This window comes from Erythrolamprus reginae, chromosome 1, assembly GCF_031021105.1.
Source record: "Erythrolamprus reginae isolate rEryReg1 chromosome 1, rEryReg1.hap1, whole genome shotgun sequence".
Taxonomy (NCBI): domain Eukaryota; kingdom Metazoa; phylum Chordata; class Lepidosauria; order Squamata; family Dipsadidae; genus Erythrolamprus; species Erythrolamprus reginae.
The window spans coordinates 87,529,724-87,548,544 of record NC_091950.1 but is presented as its reverse complement, the minus strand read 5'-3'; the positions used below and the strand labels follow the sequence as shown (position 1 = coordinate 87,548,544).

The following is an 18,821-nucleotide window of genomic DNA, read 5'->3' as shown; positions in this document are numbered from 1 at the left end:
AGGAGCACTCTGCAGGCCTCAACTCCTCTGTCCACCCCATTTCTGCAAATAATGGGCCCATTTTTCGCAAAAATAGGACATGGGGGTGGGGCTTCAGGAGGCCAAAAATAGCCGTATTCGGTGTATAAGAGGCAAAGACATTTCCACCCTCTTTTAGGGGCGGAAAAGGTGTGTCTTTTTTTCCACCCTAAAAAGTACACAAAAGCTTTTTATCGCAACAGACAAATTATAGAATTTGAAAAATATTAAAGAAAACGAAAGAAAAGTGCAATGTATATTCAGACTCAGCCCATACATGTTATTAAATTAACAATGGGGCACAAACCAGAGGCAATATTTGTATATTTATTGTGTGTGCATGAGAAGAAAAAATGGTTGAAGCACACTTCTTTACAATGCACATACATAATTCCAGCCATATCATGTGCAAGATTATATAAAGTCTTATAAGTACATCTCTTGGATTATTTTCAGTAAACATATAAACAAGGTATGACTTGACCCATACCCATCTTAATCCCAAATTCTGAATCCTGGAAGGTGAAAAACATCAGGTCAGTTATTGATTATGGCATAAGATCAATTGTATTGGACATTTAGAGACAGACTTCTGCAAAGTTTAGCCACTGTCAGTAGGTGCTCATTTCACATGTGTGTAGCTATAATTGACTCATTTTCATATAGGTATAGCATACGCTTAACTCTATTTTTCACATTCATTTTTTTAACAAGATGCAGCACATTCTATTTTTTACTGATTATCTCAATTCCTGCATGACAAAAGTAAAGAACATTGTTTATTTCAATCTCATTGTGATCTCATTCTGCATAATAATTATGAATCAAATCAGCAATATTCCACAGCAACCGGTTGCTAATAGGCTACACTGATTAGTTAAGTAACACATATGCAACATTAATAGTGGCAATAATCCAGAAAGCTTTGCAAGAAATAATGTGCATTTCAGTGGATTCCTGCCTACCTGAAATTACCAGCAGTAATTTGACATAAAGATGCAAGCATGCAGAGGGCAGAAACATTTTCATTTTCATCTGAACTCATATGTTAAACCATAGCTTTCATATGCATGGTTTGTTAAGAATTAATTATTTACACAAAGTTTACACAATGTGCTAAAAAAAAAAACTGTTCAAAATAAAGCAGTTTGATTTCAATTCAGTTTATAAACCACATGGCCAAGTTTGTACAGCATATTCTAAAGACAGATTGGAGCTCCTTGAAGCAAAGGCAATGCCTTTCATTGACTCTGATTACGAGTCTTAATGGGGTCATCCATTGCAATCATTTGGGCTTCATATTAAGAACTTAGAAATTACGAACTCTCTTATAAATAATATCCAAAGCAATTATATCATTTTTTTTCTTGTCATGAAATCTGTTACAGTACAAAATATATAAACAAAGACTATACAATAGTCTGAAAAACATTTTTTTAAAAAAATGGAGGCTGGAGTTGAGGAAAGGACTGAGTTCGAAAAGGAAAGTGGGCAAAGGCGATTGACATGGTTTAACAGGCCGTCAATAAGGGATCAGTAAGTTACTATTCAGTAAAGGGCAAATATTCCATATTTAAATAAATCATCTGATAAAGAAATACATTCGTCCATAAATTTTGTCTAGCATTAAAACAGTATGATGTCAAGATCAGTATTAATATACATATCACAAGAAAGCGGTTCCTGAGGCAAACTTTTTCTAAAAGTTTTATTACTAAGCAGCACAGAAGTGGTTTCATGGTAATCCTGAACCTTCATAATTGATTGTCTATATGCAATCAGAACATAAGACATAAAACCTGGAAGTACTGTAGTTCACAGCTTTATCACTCAACAGTTTAAGTGAATGTATACTTCAGGCTCCTGAAAAAACGAAGCATCATTGGTAGTTCTTCATATCTACAATAAAGGATCTCAGCAAAATAGATTCCATTGTCCAAGTTCTGTAGACCAGGAAGAAGGTTAGTGCAACAATCCAAGTTCTCATTGGAGAGAGAAAAAAAGAAAGAGTTCCATAGGTCTTCAGCAAGAAGTAACAGGAAAAGACTTGCCAGAAAAATAGAAGTGACATGATTAAATGGATGGGCACAGTCCAGTATGGTTTGATAAAATACAGATGAGAACGGAAACACTGTCCTTGGCAACGCAGCAACAGGCACCAACATGTGTACGCCATCAGTGGCAGGTTGAAAAATAACACCTATCAAACAAAAACATTTTCAAAACACATGCAGAAATGTAAATACTTAAAATTACTCCAAACACGTGGCACATGAAGCCATAAATAAAATGCACATACAGTAGATTTGTAATGCTATATAACAGTGATGGCGAACCTTTTTTTGATTCATGTGTGAGTGTGCTGTTTTACCTCCCCCCATGCATGTGCACCCCAATGCTGAGCGTGCACACCTCCACTCTGCGCATGCACACAATCCCCCTCCATCCCCACACATGCACACAGGCCCCACTGAAGCCTGGGACATAAAAAAACAGCCAAACGAGAAAACTGGAAGTGTGTTTTCTGAACGTCTGGTTTGTCTGTTGGGCTGTTTTTCGCACACCGAGGCTTCAGGAAGCCGCCGTGACCCTCCAGAGTGCAAAAAACAACACAACAGGCAAATCAGAAGTACATTTTCTGAACTTCCGGTTTGCCCATTGGGCAGTTTTTTGCACTCCAGAGCTATAGGGAAGTTTCCCCAAAGCATTCGGCGGGTGAAATGGCCTTCCCCAAGGCCAAAAATTTATTTATTCGATTTCTTTTATGCCAGCCTTCTCCTTAGACTCAGAGCGGCTTACAACATGTTAGCAAAAGCACTTTTTAACAGAGCCAGCATATTGCCCCCACAATCCGGGTCCTTGTTTTACCCACCTCGGAAGGATGGAAGGCTGAGTCAACCTTGAGCCGGTGATGAGATTTGAACCGCTGACTCGCAGATCTACCGTCAGCTTCAGTGGGCTGCAGTACAGCACTCCACCTGCTGCGCCACCTCGGCTCAATAAATCAGCTGGAGCTGACATAGAGTAATGTCTCGCGTGCCCTCCAATATGGCTCCACATGCCATCTGTGGCATGCGTGCCATAGTTTTACCATCACAAGTATGTAGGAACGACAGGCTGTAACTTTACAATAAAGTAGCATTGCTCATCTGGCCCTGTTCCCTGTCTGAACTGAAAAGATCTCAGCCTCTTATAGCAAGGTTTCATCCAGCTATAATAAGTAAAGTGTAACTAAGCTGGTAACTAAGGAAACTAGCAAATTTGACAACAAATAGCCACTTTCTTCCTGGAACATTTTAAAAACATTGCCCTACCTAAATTTTATTTTTCAGTTTTGTATACTATGAACTCCAAAATTTTAGTATAAGATGAAAAGCATCTAATTTAAAAAAAAAAAAAGATACCCTCACATATTAGGAAACAATATGTTACACACTTCAGTGGGAGAACACTTGTGGATTTAGCACATTTCTGAAAACCATTGATCACATATTTTTAAAAGATGATGAATTTATTGTCAAATACTGAGGAATTTTAAAATATAGTGGTACCTCTACCTAAGAACGCCTCTACTTATGAACTTTTCTAGATAAAAACCGGGTGTTCAAGATTTTTTTGCCTTTTCTCAAGAACCATTTTCTACTTACAAACCCAAGCCTCGGAAACTATAACCGGAAAAGGTGGGAAGAAGCCCCTATGGGGCCTTCTCCAGGAATCTCCTGGAAGGAAACAGGGCCGGAAAAGGTGGGGTGAAGCCTCCATGGGGCCTCTCTAGGAATCTTCTGGAAGGAAACAGGGCCTCCACCCTCCCTGTGGTTTCTCCAATCGCATGCATTATTTGCTTTTATATTGATTCCTATGGGAAAAATTGCTTCTTAAAAACTTTTGTACTTAACCCAGTCATGGAATGAATTAAGTTCGTAAGTAGAGGTACCACTGTAATTGTGAAAGGGAAGCTCATTCATATTTCTCAGCAGGAAGTTCTGTTGATTACTACAAACATGGAGAGGGTGCTGTGGCAGGAAACTAGCCTACATCAGTGTTTTTCAAACTTGGCTACTTTAAAATGTGTGGTTGTAGATTGCAATTCTAGGAATTGGTCCTCAGATCCCACAGAGTTAGCTTACTCCAGGTCCTGTCAGCTAGGCAGTCGCCTAACGGGAGCCAGGGGTAGAGCCTTCTCGGTGGCAGCCCCAGCCCTTTGGAATCAACTCCCTTCAGAGATTCATACCACCCCCACCCTTCTGGCCTTCCCTAATTCTTTAGAAACTCATCTCTGCCAGCAGGCCTGGGCCTTTGACCACTGATACTCTGCTCCGGTCATACATATAAGAATGTAAATGGAATGAACATGAATTAGTGTTTTTATAATGGCGAGGAAGGCGTTTGCCCAGGTCCGCCTGGTGCACCAGTTGCGGCCCTATTTGGCCAGGGAGTCACTGTTCACAGTTGCTCATGCCCTCATCACCTCGAGGTTCAATTACTGCAACGCTCTCTACATGGGGCTACCTCTGAAAAGTGTTCGGAAACTTCAGATCGTGCAGAACGCGGCCGCGAGAGCCATTGTGGGGCTTTCTAAATTCACACATGTTTCTGCAACACTCCCTGGCCTGCATAGGCTGCCGATCAGTTTCCGGTCACAATTCAAAGTGTTGGTTATGACCTTTAAAGCCCTGCATGGCATTGGACCAGAGTACCTCCGGAACCGCCTGCTACCGCACGAATCCCAGCGACCGATAAGGTCCCACAGAGTTGGCCTTCTTGGGGTCCCGTCGACCAAACAATATCGTTTGGCGGGCTCCAGGGGAAGAGCCTTCTCTGTGGCAGTCCCGGCCCTCTGGAATCAACTCCCCCCGGAGATTAGAACTGCCCCCACACTCCTTGTCTTTCGTAAATTACTCAAGACCCATCTATACCGCCAGGCATGGGGGAGTTGAGACACCTTTCCCCCAGGCTTTTTTATATTTATGTTTGGGTATGTATATGTTGTTTGCTTTTTTAAATATGATAGGGTTTTATGTGCTTTTTAATATTAGATTTGTTTTCGCTGGAATATTGTTTTTATTATTGTTGTGAGCCGCCCCGAGTCTTCAGAGAGGGGCGGCATACAAATCTAATAAATTGAATTGAATTGAATAATAGGGGGTTTTGATAAATTTAGATGAGTTTTAATTAATTGGGTTTCTTATATGTCTTTTTTGTATTGCTCCCACTCTACTACAGTGATGGCAAACCTATGGCACATGTGTCACAGGCGGCACAGGGAGCCATATCGGAGGGCACGCGAGGCCCTATGTCTGTTCCGGTGTGTGCTGGCCAACTGATTTTCGGCCTTGGGGAAGGCCGTTTCAACCTCCAGAAACTTCCCTGAAGCGCCAGTGTACAAAAAAAGGCCCAACAGGCAAACCGGAAGTTCAGAAAAACTAACTTCCATTTTTCCCATTGTGCTATTTTTCACACTCCGGGGCTTCAGGAAGCTTCCATGAAGCCTCCAGAGTGCGAAAAACAGCATAATGGGCAAACAGGAAGTCTGTTTTTCCAAACTTCCTGTTTGCCTGTTTGGTCATTTTTTCACCATCCCAGGCTTCAATGAGGCCTGTGCGCATGTGCAGGGGACTTGTGCACATGCTCAAGCAGCAGCATGGGATGTGTGCATGCGTAAGGGGAGGGAATGAGTGTAAGCATGTACGCACATGCACCAGCATACACACAAACACACACTTTTGGCACATGAACCAAAAAAGGTTTGCCATCAGTGGTCTACTAAATGTACTACTTGACTGTTGTTATAATTATATTAAGAAGCAATGTTGTCTTTTAAAAAAAATCTTGTAACATATTTAACTATTGAGGGGGGGGGGGAAGATCAGAAGATTGTTATCAAAAACTATGCTGAGAGTCCTACCTGTAAAATTCCAACAAGGAAGGTTGAGCTGCCTTCAAAGAACTGACCATTGATAATTAACCCAAAGGAAAAGCAGACACCCACATTGCCCTCTATAAGCTCACCAATGAACCAGGGTCCTAATAGGGGAAAAAAAGTGATATTATATTAAGCATATCCACAGCGCTAAATAAATATTTTTCCAGTTTGAAATCCTTGCTAATAATCACTAGGACGAAAAAAATCCATGTAGGTTAATTAACTCCTGTAAATAATGCCTTTTGATCAGTATAAGGAGAGGGGCAGCATACAAATCCAATAAATGAATGAATGAATGAATGAATGAATGAATGAATGAATGAATGAATGAATGAATGAATGAATGAATAAACTATTCAGTTAATTAATTCACATATCAAAGTATGGCTTGGCACAATATTGTACACTATGGTTTTTAAACCCCAATGGGAATAGTTTGTTCAACAAGTTAAACCAGAATCAAACTATCATATTTTTCGGAGTATAAGACAAAAGAGGCTGAAAATTCAGATGCGTCCTATACTCTGTATGCAGCTTTTTTTGAAGCTTTTTCCCCCAGCCCTAACTAAGTGCTAACGATCTTCCCAGCTCTTGTTTTGCAAGTTCTTTCATTGTTACCGTTTGCAAGGAATGTTTTCCAAGCTCTAAGTCTTTGCAGAGTTTTTTTCATTACTCTTAACTTGCTCAAAGTAAGTTTCTTTCCAGCCCTAACCAGGTGCTAACTATGTTCCCAGCTCTTACAGCTTGCAAGTCCTTTCATTGTTACACTCTGCTAAGAATGTTTTCCAGGCCCTGTCTTTGCAGGGGGGTTTTGATACCTCCAAATGTTTCTTTCCAGCCCAACCAGGTTCTAACAATGTTCCCAGCTCTTACTGGTTTGCAAGCTCTTTCTTTATTAATCTCTCCAAATAAGGTTTTTTTAAAGCACTAATCAGGGGATAAAATAATGTGCTGAAACTGCCCAGACTAAGGATGCTAGCCAGATAAATATTTGGTAAGCAGATTCTTTTCCCTATTTTCCTCCCCAAAAACTAAGGTGCGTCTTATACTCCGGTGCGTCTTATACTCCGAAGAATACAGTAACCATATTATTGTGATGTGTGAACTTAATAAGATTTTTAATATTATTATTTGTGTTTCATAAGGGAAATCAAAACCTTGCAATATGCAATACAGTATACAAGTACAAATCCTTTAAAATATAACATTTACTTTCAAAATACAGTGGTACCTCTACCTACAAACGCCTCTAACTACGAACTTTTCTTGATAAGAACTGGGTGTTCAAGATTTTTTTGCCTTTTCTCAGGAACCATTTTTCACTTACAAACCCAAGCCTCCAAAACTGTAACTAGAAAAGGCAGGGAGAAGCCTCCGTGGGGCCTCTCTAGGAATCTCTTGGGAGGAAAAAGGGCTGGAAAAGGCAGGGAGAAGCCTCTGTGGGGGCTCTCTAGGAATTTCCTGGGAGGAAACAAGGCCGGAAAAGGCGGGGAGAAGCCTCCATGGGACCTCTCTAGCAATCTCCTGGGAGAAAACAGGACCTCCACACTCTCTGTGGTTTCCCCAATCGCACGCATTATTTGCTTTGACATTGATTCCTATGCGGAAAATTGCTTCTTCTTACAAACTTTTCTACTTAAGAACCTGGTCACGGAACGAATTAAGTTCGTAAGTAGAGGTACCACTGTATACATTTTTAAAGAGATGTTGTTCCAATAAGTAGATACGATTTAGAAATGTGGATTTGGCCATAACATCTGTCATAGAAACATAGAAACATAGACGACTGATGGCAGAAAAGACATCATGATCCATCTAGTCTGCCCTTATACTATTTTTTGTATTTTATCTTAGGATGGATATATGTTTATCCCAGGCATGTTTAAATTCAGTTACTGTGGTTTTACCAACCACATCTGCTGGAAGTGTGTTCCAAGGATCTACTACTCTTTCAGTAAAACAATATTTTCTCATGTTGCTTTTTATCAAAACTCATTGAACGACTAACTAAACTAATTAACTAAAGAGAAATGTTGGATTCAATTCTGGTCGTAAGTCGAGGACTTCTGTACATCATGTGTCCATGAAGTTATCAGGACCTGAGTTCTACTAGAAGGAGATTTCCCTGTTTTAAAAAAATCTATGAAGTGTTTGGGTTTTTAAAAATCTAAATTATATAATACATGGTTCAAATGGCTACATTTGTAACAGTTTGTTATTTTTTTTTTCATTTAGAACCCTATTAAAATGTTTGCAATAAACTCTTTAGAAATTAATAAACTGTTTTTTTACATTCCTTGCACTTACCTAGAATGGTATATAAATTCAGCAACAGAAACGAGTAGAAGAATAAATCTAATTTGCTCAGGACATGAAGAGAAAAAGTGGTTCGTACTACCACACCGAGAGGTTCTGAAACAGCAACATAATCTCAGTTCAAAATAATTGCTTGTTACTGCGGAAAGCATACATACCAGGTCACAATTTTAGAAAGTGACACATCAACAACAGCTGGTGAAAAGTTGGATTAAAACCAGTGTTCCAAACTTGTTCTAGAAGGTACAGTATTGGACAAGAATTAGACACAATCAATTAAGTCTATTCTTAGCCACAAAAATTATTCAAATGATTTTGGGGCAATCATTCTCAATTCAGTTAACCTCATGGATTATTGCGAGAAAAAAATTAAAGGAGTGCAACATACATTGCTTTGAATTCCTGAAGGAAAGGTATATAGAAATCTAAGAAATTGTAATAATAAAATACAATGTCCTAAATATATTTGTCCGAATCAATTCATGATGTGCAATATAACTGCCTTCTCTTAGGTTTTTAAATATTTAGATGTGAATACCATAAACGTATCACAAATAAAAATAAGAGAAATCCTCATAGTTATCCTAATATTTAAAAATGAACTACAGTAGTACCTCTAGATACGAGCTGCTCCACATGCGAGTATTCCAAGTTGCGAGCGAAATTTCTGTTCGACACCCGAGCTCAAATTAGGGATACGAGCCGAGCTTCCACTAGGTGGTGCAAGAATCTCCTTGCTTCCAGTTATCTCGGCGCGAAAAACAAAGTCTAAAGGCATTCGTTCAAGATGCGAGTTGATCGACTTACGAACTCGGGTCTGGAACGAATTAAACTCGTATGTCAAGGTACCACTGTATTCTGATACTAGAATCCAATAGCTACTTTATGTGATTAAAAACTAGCCCAACCCAAATGGTGTCATCCATTTTCTAAGAATATTCTTATTAGAAAACATCAACCTATATGAGAGAATACTAGCTATTAAATAATCAAATGACTTGCTGGTATTTGTCTCATCGTCATGTTGCCCAAATTTTGCAGGAGTAAAATTCTGGAAGTACAAAGGGTGGCCAGCTGAGTACAGCTTGTAATTAATACATACTATATCTTTCATATTTGGAGCAATGTAGAAACTGACATAGGCATAGGACAATTTTTTTAAAAAAAATAGTGTCATTTCAACTGTGTTCACCAATGTTATCTGCCACCATTACTGATATTTTAATCGGCTCCAAGCAAATTAAAAGATCCTCAGTGACAACTAAGACCACATGACAGTTTCAAATAGAAATTCACTTGGAATGTTGTTTAAAGCACTCCATGTATAAACAACACAGTATGGCAAGCACTGTACAGTATGGAAAGCAGAATTCTTTATCAGCAGTGGCCAAATACAGAAGGGACTATGTTTTCTTCTATGTAACAAAATAACACGTGTCTCTTTGTGTTTCTGCTCTCTGCCTGGACTTCTGTGTTTGTGTGCCTGTTGCCCTGTGAAACATAGAGCAGGCTGCATACTCGCTCCACTCTGGGACAAATAACCAGGGTAGCGGGTCAACTATCTCTCTAAGTAGGAGGCACTGTGAATTTTTCTCCGTAATATTTTTCTCTGCAGCCTTCAGTTGAATCTGACCTGTTGCTGAGCTAGATCTTGCTGGGTTTTTTCCATGATAGTAACGCTAGGTACATTCTGTTCAGTCTTCAGAGATTTAATCTGGACAATTATTAAGATTACTAATTTCAAAAGATTTAAGCCCTAGAGCTCACTCTAACAGCATTGCCAAAAGTACTGAGACCTTCTTCCATAATTTTTTTTCAACATGCTATTAGGTCTGAAAGAATAAAAATAAAATGGATAGGGAATGAAAGAAAAAGGATCAACATAATTGCTCTTACTTTTAAATTTAGGTTTTGCTCGAAACCGGAAAATAAGCAGCAAAGCAACTTGAGATATAATTATTAATACAAAGACTGCTCGTACCTGGAAAAAAAACAGGCAAAAGTAGGATGATATATTTGGAAAATGAAAAATAAAAAGGTCAGCTACTATTAATCAACTTTATCTATTATCAATAAATATATGAATGGACCTGTACCTGTGGTACTCTCCTGTACCATAAAGAATTTCCTACAGACAATAAAAAAGTTAGGAAGGAAACAAAAAGACCAGAAGGGTCATTGGTCTTCCCTGATACGCTTCTTTTCGTAGGGTGGAGATAGCATCTAGGCATGGATTGTCCTCATCTGTTCGTCCAATAGGACTGAGTCTTTTTGTCTGTCTGTCCATCCATCCATCCATCCATCCATCCATCCATCTATCTATCTATCTATCTATCTATTGGATTTATATCCCGCCATTCACCAATGACTTGGGGTGGCTTACAACATATAAAAGGAAACAATAAAATACAATACCTAAATCCAATTAATTAAAACTAGGTAAACTAATCTAAAATCCCCAAATATGTTAAAAACCAATCATACCTTTTCAGACAACAACCATAAATTATATTCGTCAGGCAGGGCACTAAGATCTAATCGCCCCAAGCCTGGCAGCATAGATGAGTCTTAAGTGAATTGTGCAGTCATTAAGGAAATCTGGCTTCCCTCATTGACTTTACTTGTAGAAAGCTGGCTGGGAAGGTTGTAAATGGCAATCCAGAATGCTGCAACCATCATAAGCACGTGCAGGTTGCCAAGTGCCTGAATTTTGATCAGGTGGGAATGCTGCAACAATTAAGTGTGAGTGTGAGGATCAATTGTGGGTCACTTTTATCAGTGCTGTTGTAACTTTTGATGGTCACTAAAAAAAATGGTTGTAAGTCAAGGATTCCCTTTATATCCATCCATCTATTGTTCACTTCTATCTGAAAGAATACGTACCCATATATAATGGTCGGTAAGAAGAATCCAAGATACGAAAAGACCAAATTTAAGAGAAAGGTTTTCCTGTAGAGCAAATGTATGAAGCTGAGTGGCACTTCTACCCCTGATATCCTAAAAATAGGACCAAAACAAGGATTAAGTCTGCGGAGAAGGGTGGCATACAAATCCAATTAATAATAATAATAATAATAATAATAATAATAATAATAATAATAATAATTTTAAAAAAAATTCAGTACAATGCTCCATTTTTAGCCCCTCCCTCCAATACACATCCCCACCCAAAGGGAAAATTTCTGTTAAATTAATCTGGCATTTTGTACAAATCGGATTTCCAGTCCCCATCCTCCCACAGATTTGCTATTAATCAAACCATTAGCCCACCGACCCCCTATACTAGTAGTGCCTTCTCTTATTCCCATAAGATCATACAGTCCCTGATGGTTCTATGATACATGTGTCAATCTTCACTTCCTTCTCTTCCAATCAGCCTACCTTATTTCCTTTGAAAATCCTTCGGACTTTCTACAATACGGTTTTTTCCTAAAATATCCTATCCCGGGGGTAGAAAAGTTGGCTTTCCTATGACATGTGGACTTCAACTCCCAGAATTCCTTAGCTAGCCTGATTGGCTTAGGAATTCTGGGAGTTGAAGTCCACAAGTCATAGAAGAGACAACTTTGCCTACCCTTGCTCTATCCTAGTTATACCACCCTGAAATTTCTACATGCCTCCATTCAATTCTTGCACTTCTGTTCTATGATACAATATGGCATTATAGAAAAGCAACTAATAACTATTAATAAAGTATCCAGTTTAACAATTAAGGTATACAGTATTCTAGCTGCAGACTTGCATGCATAAGGTTCTTGTTATTTATTCATTGCTTAAAATATTTTCTAGTAGTCCTTACTGTAGCTTTTAATTTTGGTCATATCGTTGAATGGTTGCCCCATTCTATGTTTCACTGTTTAACTGTGCTGCTACTGTAGTAATGAATGGAATGGAATGGAATGGAATAGAATAGAATAATAGAGCTGGAAGGGACTTTGGAGGTCTTCTAGTCCAACCCTCTGATTAGGCAGGATACCCTATTCCAGTGTTTCCCAACCTTGACCACTTGAAGATATCTGGACTTCAACTCCCAGAATTCCCCAGCCAGCATTTGCTGGCTGGGGAATTCTGGGAGTTGAAGTCCAGATATCTTCAAGTTGCCATGGTTGGGAAACACTGCCCTATACCACTTCAGACAAATGGTTATCCAATCTCTTATTTAAAACTTCCAATGTTCGAGCATTTACAATTTCTGGAGACAGGTTGTTTTAACTGTCAGGAAATTTTGAGACAATGCCAGTCAATTGTCTACATTTTTTTTCTCATTTTTTTTTTTTTTATTACAGGTTCCCCCAACTGTTTGGGGGTAGTATAAATCTGTATAGTCTGGAGGACAGAAGGAAAAGGGGGGACATGATCGAAACATTTAAATATGTTAAAGGGTTAAATAAGGTTCAGGAGGGAAGTGTTTTTAATAGGAAAGTGAAAACAAGAACAAGGGGACACAATCTGAAGTTAGTTGGGGGAAGATCAAAGGCAACATGAGAAAATATTATTTTACTGAAAGAGTAGTAGATCCTTGGAACAAACTTCCAGCAGACGTGGTTGGTAAATCCACAGTAACTGAATTTAAACATGCCTGGGATAAACATATATCCATTCTAAGATAAAATACAGGAAATAGTATAAGGGCAGACTAGATGGACCATGAGGTCTTTTTCTGCCGTCAGTCTTCTATGTTTCTATGTTTCTAGTATAATTATTGAAGGTATTATCATAAAATGCCTGCTAAGTTGGCTTGCCTACTCAGAGAATATCTATTTACCAGGAGGAGCCATGGTGGCGCAGTGATTAGAATACAGCTATTGCAGGCTAACTCTGCCCACCGCCTGGAGTTGGATCCTGACCAGCTTAATATTGACTCAGCCCTCCACCCTTCTGATGTTGGTAAAATAAGGACCCACATTGTTGGTGGCAATATGCTGACATTTGTAAACTGCTCAGAGTGTGCTGAAAAGCACTATGAAATGGTATATAAGGACTATTGCTAGCGAGAGGCTGCTATCATCTTCCTTCGTGGATCTCCTTCGCCTTTTTTTGCAATACCCAGGGTTCTGAGAAAGCTCTGCAATAATATTTAGGATATTTTTTATTTTGGAAACAGAATATATTATATTTGAGGTTACTGCTCTGCAGCATTCTAGTTTCCTGTTTAATTTTTCATATAAAAATATATTTTTTTTAAAAATGAACTTGGCTTTGGAGCCTAATGAATGTTTAGAAGCATCTGTGGCTATATTGGTGTCTATAAATGCCATGTTGTTGAAACATATCTATCTTTACACTATGTCCACTGCTTCTATTTAGAAAGGCTGGAAGACAGTAATATCCTAACCTGGCCCTGAGTCCTACATGGCTCAGGGCCAGGTTATCTCCGAGATCGCCTTCTGCCTCATAGTTCCCAGTGACAAGATCCCACAGAGTTGGTCTCCTCCAGGTCCCATCAGCTAAACAGTGTCGGCTGGCGAGCCCACAGGGAAGGGCCTTCTCTGTAGCTGCCCCAGCTCTCTAGAACAACTACCCCCTGAGATCCATACTGCCCCCACTCTACTGACCTTTCGGAAAGCACCTAAACACCAGACTTTTCTTGCAGGCTTTGGGCCGTTGATCTCACAATTTTACGAGGTCCGGCCTTGAATAATATGTATCTATGTAATTTTTAAACTGTTTTTTCTTAATATGTTATAATGTTTTTAAATGTGTTTTATATCCTGTGGTAAACCGCCCAGTCCATCAGGAGTTGGGCGGCATAGAAATTAATTAATTAATTATCACCAAGGTTACCTATTGAATAATCATAGATAAGCAGAAATTCTGCCAAATGCATTTTTTCTGCCAAACATATAGAAACATAGAAACATAGAAGACTGACGGCAGAAAAAGACCTCATGGTCCATCTAGTCTGCCCTTATACTATTTCCTGTATTTTATCTTACAATGGATATATGTTTATCCCAGGCATGTTTAAATTCAGTTACTGTGGATTTACCAACCACGTCTGCTGGAAATTTGTTCCAAAGATCTACTACTCTTTCAGTAAAATAATATTTTCTCACGTTGCTTTTGATCTTTCCCCCAACTAGCTTCAATATGATAGAAAAATGAATAATAGCAGAAAACTCACCTCAACAGTTACAGCTATCTGATGAAATCCTTGACTGTAGTTTTGGGGGGACCATTTCAGAACATAGAGAGGTCCAGATACCTGAATAGCATCTCCAATATAAATGTCATCTATCATGATTTTGACAAACTTGATAGGAGAAGGAGAGAAGGCCAAAATTCTAAGCACAAAAATAGAGTGGGACTTATTAATGATATCACACATTTGCTTAAATTAAAAACCACTATGTTTATATATATTATAATGCTATAGAAGAAAAGCATATTGCCCTTACTGAAGTATTTATAATAAGTTATGATCTCATTGTAGTCTTGATTGTGATCAATAAAGGCTAGAGTTTGTAGAATGGTTGTTTGGAAAACTGATGTAAAATAAAAATGTAGTTGTTGGCTGAGATGTTTAGACTTTGCTACAAAGGTGATGCAAGCAACTGCAAGAGTGATTAATAGGATGACTGGTAGGTTAGCCACCATATCACTGCTAATATTTTTATATAACTTCCATTGAGCTGAGGTGGCGCAGTGGATAGAGTGCAGTACTGCAGGCCACTAAAGCTGACTGCTAGATCTGCAGGTCAGCGGTTCAAATCTCATCACTGGCTCAAGGTTGACTCTGCCTTCCAGCCTTCCGAGGTGGGTAAAATGAGGACCCAGATTATGGGGGCAACATGCTGGCTCTGTTAAAAAGTGCTATTGCTAACATGTTGTAAGCCGCCCTGAGTCTAAGGAGAAGGGCAGCATAAAAAAAATTAATTCAAATAAATAAGTAAGTAAGTAAGTAAGTTTCAAAAATCATAAGTTACCTTATATGTGTAGAATGAAGAATTCTCTGCAGTGGTTCATGAGCATAGCTACTATAAAGGTATGATTTAGGATTGGTGATAAGAACCACGGGCCATTCTCCAAATTTCAGATCAGCAAAACTGAAGAGATCGTGATCGAAAGCAAGAATCCGATACCTGATATTCAACAATTAAAATAATATTTTAATGAACAAGGAACATCTTAAACAATAGAAGCCCATTATTAAGACATTTATTTATTTTATTAATTTTTATATGCCACACGTGTTCTTGATCAGGTGGTTCTGGAAAGCTTACAGATCATGAAAAGATAAATAGAAAAGAAGTTGCTTTTTTTAAATTATGCAAAAAAACCAACAGCCCAGGAACTGTTAAAATATTCATGAATTGGGAGAGCCATGTTAATGAATAGGCATAGAAACTCAGTCAGCCAATGGGAGCTAATCACTTCTGAATCTGTGCAGAGAATTGAAACTGGAACATAAGCTTAAGGCTGGGCGTGGCTCAGTTCACTCTGCACTCTGTCCACTCTGTGCATGTCTACCTTTTGCTGAAATGAAACTAACTGTTCTCTACTGTCTGTAACTGTGTGAAGAAGAACTCTGATTACAGTATTGTAAATTCATCTGTTACTGTATTTATAAAGAAGTTTATAAATCCAGCTGAGTCAATCATCTCTGTGTGCTCCTGGTTTTGGTTTTTGCAACCAACTTTAATAGAAACCAAGAGACGGATGATACAGGAATGACATCGACTTATCCAATTAGTCATCTCCAGTGGTGCAGCACTCACTTCGTGGCCCCAAACTAGCTAGCAAAGCCATTTTTTAATACCTTTCTAGAAGGCCAAAAGGGTGGGAAAGTTTTGCCTTCTGGTGGTGCAGAAGAGACCACGGCTAAAAAGGTTCTTCTCTCTCAGGAAGTGCCTACTGGACTTCCTTAGCAGATGGGGTCTATAGTAGACCTCTTCTGCTGACATGACTGGGGTGAGTTAGTCACCTTTGAGGCAAGATGGCTCTTCAGATACCCTTGACCCATGTAAATAGGACTTTAAAAGTAATAACCAACACCTTGAAATGGACTCAGAAGCAAATTGGTAAACAATGCAGCTTGTGAAATAGCAGTGTTATTGTGCCACTCTATGGGCCTACAAAACTGTGCATGCCGTTGCATTTTCTGCACTTGTTACGGCATCTGAGTGCTGTTCAAGAGTAGCCCAAGTGTAACGGTAATCCAACCAAGAGATGATTAGGACATGAATGACCATGTGCTCATGATCCAGGTAAGAGTGCAAATGGCACACAGCATAAAGTTGAACAAAGGCCCCTCTAGTCATTGTTGTGGTTAGCTCTGGCCCAGCTCCTGCCCCAAAGACTGTGGAGGTGGGGGAGACATCCACATGCTGCAGGCCTGTTTTGCCCCCGGTGGAATCTGATGATGAAGGCTCCTCTGACCAAGAAGATATGAGTGACAGGGAGGAGGAGAGTGTGGCAGACAGCTCAGAAGAAGATCAATTATCTAGCTCCTCCTTGGATTCAGAACAAGAGTTAATGATACAGCCACGCATGTGGAGAGCGATGCATAGACAACAACAACTGAGAGATTATTGTCAAAGAAAATGAGGCCACCTGTGGTTGGGTGGGGCTGTGGTGATTAGTGAGGCTGCTATAAATAGCAGCCTGTGGGTTTGGCCATTGTGCAGGATTATCTGATAGTTGTGTTTCGTGACTGCTTTACTGACTTGGACCTTTTGTGTGCTGATTTTCCCCCGCTTTGAAACTAAACCAGGGCAAAGTGTGTTTCACTTTGTGAAAGAAGAAGGACTGTGATTTGCCTCACAGCTGCAAGCTAAGTATCACAGAACTGATAAGGGACTTGTACAAATTACCAGTTTGTTTGGAGACGAGTGCTCTTTGCTATCCCAAAAGAGGGGTTGGTTTAAGTGAATTTTCATTATAAAGAACATTGTTTTGAATTTTCAAACGTGGGTGTGTCTGAAATTGTATCTGTGCATTTTTGGGAGGAGTCTACCAGAGAGCTCGACAGAACAGTCATGATTGCTATCTGCTCTTCAAGCAGGAGTCTTGAGTCCAGAACAACCAACCAGTTTGCATACTGGGTCTTTCGGGGGTAGTGCAACCCCATCCAAGAATAAAAATGCTAAACAATTGGATCCTGCGGTCCCTTGCACCCACAACCATTCTGTCGTGCTGAGGTTCAGATGAAGCTTGTTCTGCCCCCTCCAGCTTCTAGGCACTGATAAATGACAGAAAATAGAAGAAAAAAATAAAGCCTTGGCATCGAACATTTACTTACTTCCTACTAGTCTTCCAGTCTCCCAACTCCAGTTCTAAAGTCCCATCAGGATGACGAGCATGAAGGACAGGCATCAGGCCTCCCAGTGTATGGAAATGTCCACACAAATAAACTAAGGCAAAACTAATCAAAGCAAAATATATCATTAACGCGTAGCATATAATCTCTTTACTTGGGACTTTTACATTGTAAATTCTTTTTAAAAAACAGGAGCTTAGCAGGTACAATAATAATAATAATAATAATAATAATAATAATAATAATAATAATAATAAAAACAAACTATATTTAACTATTGAAAGGAGTAGAACTAAAGGATTAAAAGATGGGGAATTCAAAGCTACAGATGAATCCAAAATTCATACTCTGCTACCTACAAATCTGAAAAGAAAAAGTGGCATCAACAAAAGGAGTAAAACTGAGAGGAGACGAATACCCTCAATGTAGACTGAACAATATCGAGCTTGACTAGCTTCATCTGGCAATCAATACTGGGCATGTTTTGCACATTATTGCTCAGAATATGGTAATATTATTTGTTTGTTTGTTTGTTCATTCATTTATTAGATTTGTATGCCGCCCCTCTCGGGGCGGCTCACAACAATAGCAAAACAATGTATGACAAATCTAATATTTAAGTAACTAAACACCCCTTATTAAAAAGCAAAACATACACACAAACATACCATGCATAAATTATATAGACCTGGGGGGAGGAGATATTCCCTTCCCCCTAGGCTTATAAAATTTATGCTTGGTATGTCTGTATGTATGATTGGTTTCTCAAATTAGGGTTTCTTAATTTAACTTAAACTTAAATATTAGATTTGTTTATATTGTCTTATTATTGTTGTTAGCCGCCCCGAGTTTACGGAGAGGGGCGGCATACAAATCTAATAAATAGATAGATAGATAGATAGATAGATAGATAGATAGATAGATAGATAGATAGATAGATAAATATCTCAATTCCCCCATGCCTGACGACAAAGGTGGGTTTGGAGAAGTTTACGAAAAGCAAGGAGGGTGGTGGCAATTCTGATCTCCAGGGGGAGCTGGTTCCAGAGGGTTGGGGCCGCCACAGAGAAGGCTCTTCCCCTGGGTCCCACCAAACAGCATTGTTTAGTCAACGGGACCCAGAGGAGGCCAACTCTGTGGGACCTAACTAATTATAAATTATGAAGGAGGTGATGTCAAAGAATAGTAGAGGAATGACAAATTGGTCTGTATTGCCCTGTAACCCATTGAATAAGAATCTGTAAACTGAACAGAAGAAGAGGCTGTGGTTTTGATTTGTCCACTGCATGTCCTGGGAAAGGGGAT

The 18,821-nt window shown here is 39.1% G+C and overlaps 1 protein-coding gene across 1 annotated transcript in view; it reads right to left on the bottom strand.

Annotated features, from left to right (window-relative positions):
• Nucleotides 1-324: 324 nt before the first annotated feature.
• Nucleotides 325-18,821, bottom strand: part of TMEM62 (transmembrane protein 62) — a 32,473-nt gene continuing 13,976 nt past the window's right edge. Inside the window, exons 7-14 of the mRNA XM_070757893.1 lie at nucleotides 17,499-17,621; nucleotides 15,184-15,339; nucleotides 14,382-14,541; nucleotides 11,141-11,254; nucleotides 10,154-10,238; nucleotides 8,249-8,353; nucleotides 5,924-6,042; nucleotides 325-2,218 (exon numbers count right to left, since the gene is read on the bottom strand). Coding sequence (XP_070613994.1) covers nucleotides 1,898-2,218; nucleotides 5,924-6,042; nucleotides 8,249-8,353; nucleotides 10,154-10,238; nucleotides 11,141-11,254; nucleotides 14,382-14,541; nucleotides 15,184-15,339; nucleotides 17,499-17,621 — 1,183 coding nt within the window. The 3' untranslated portion in view covers nucleotides 325-1,897. The remainder of the gene's footprint in view (nucleotides 2,219-5,923; nucleotides 6,043-8,248; nucleotides 8,354-10,153; nucleotides 10,239-11,140; nucleotides 11,255-14,381; nucleotides 14,542-15,183; nucleotides 15,340-17,498; nucleotides 17,622-18,821) is intronic.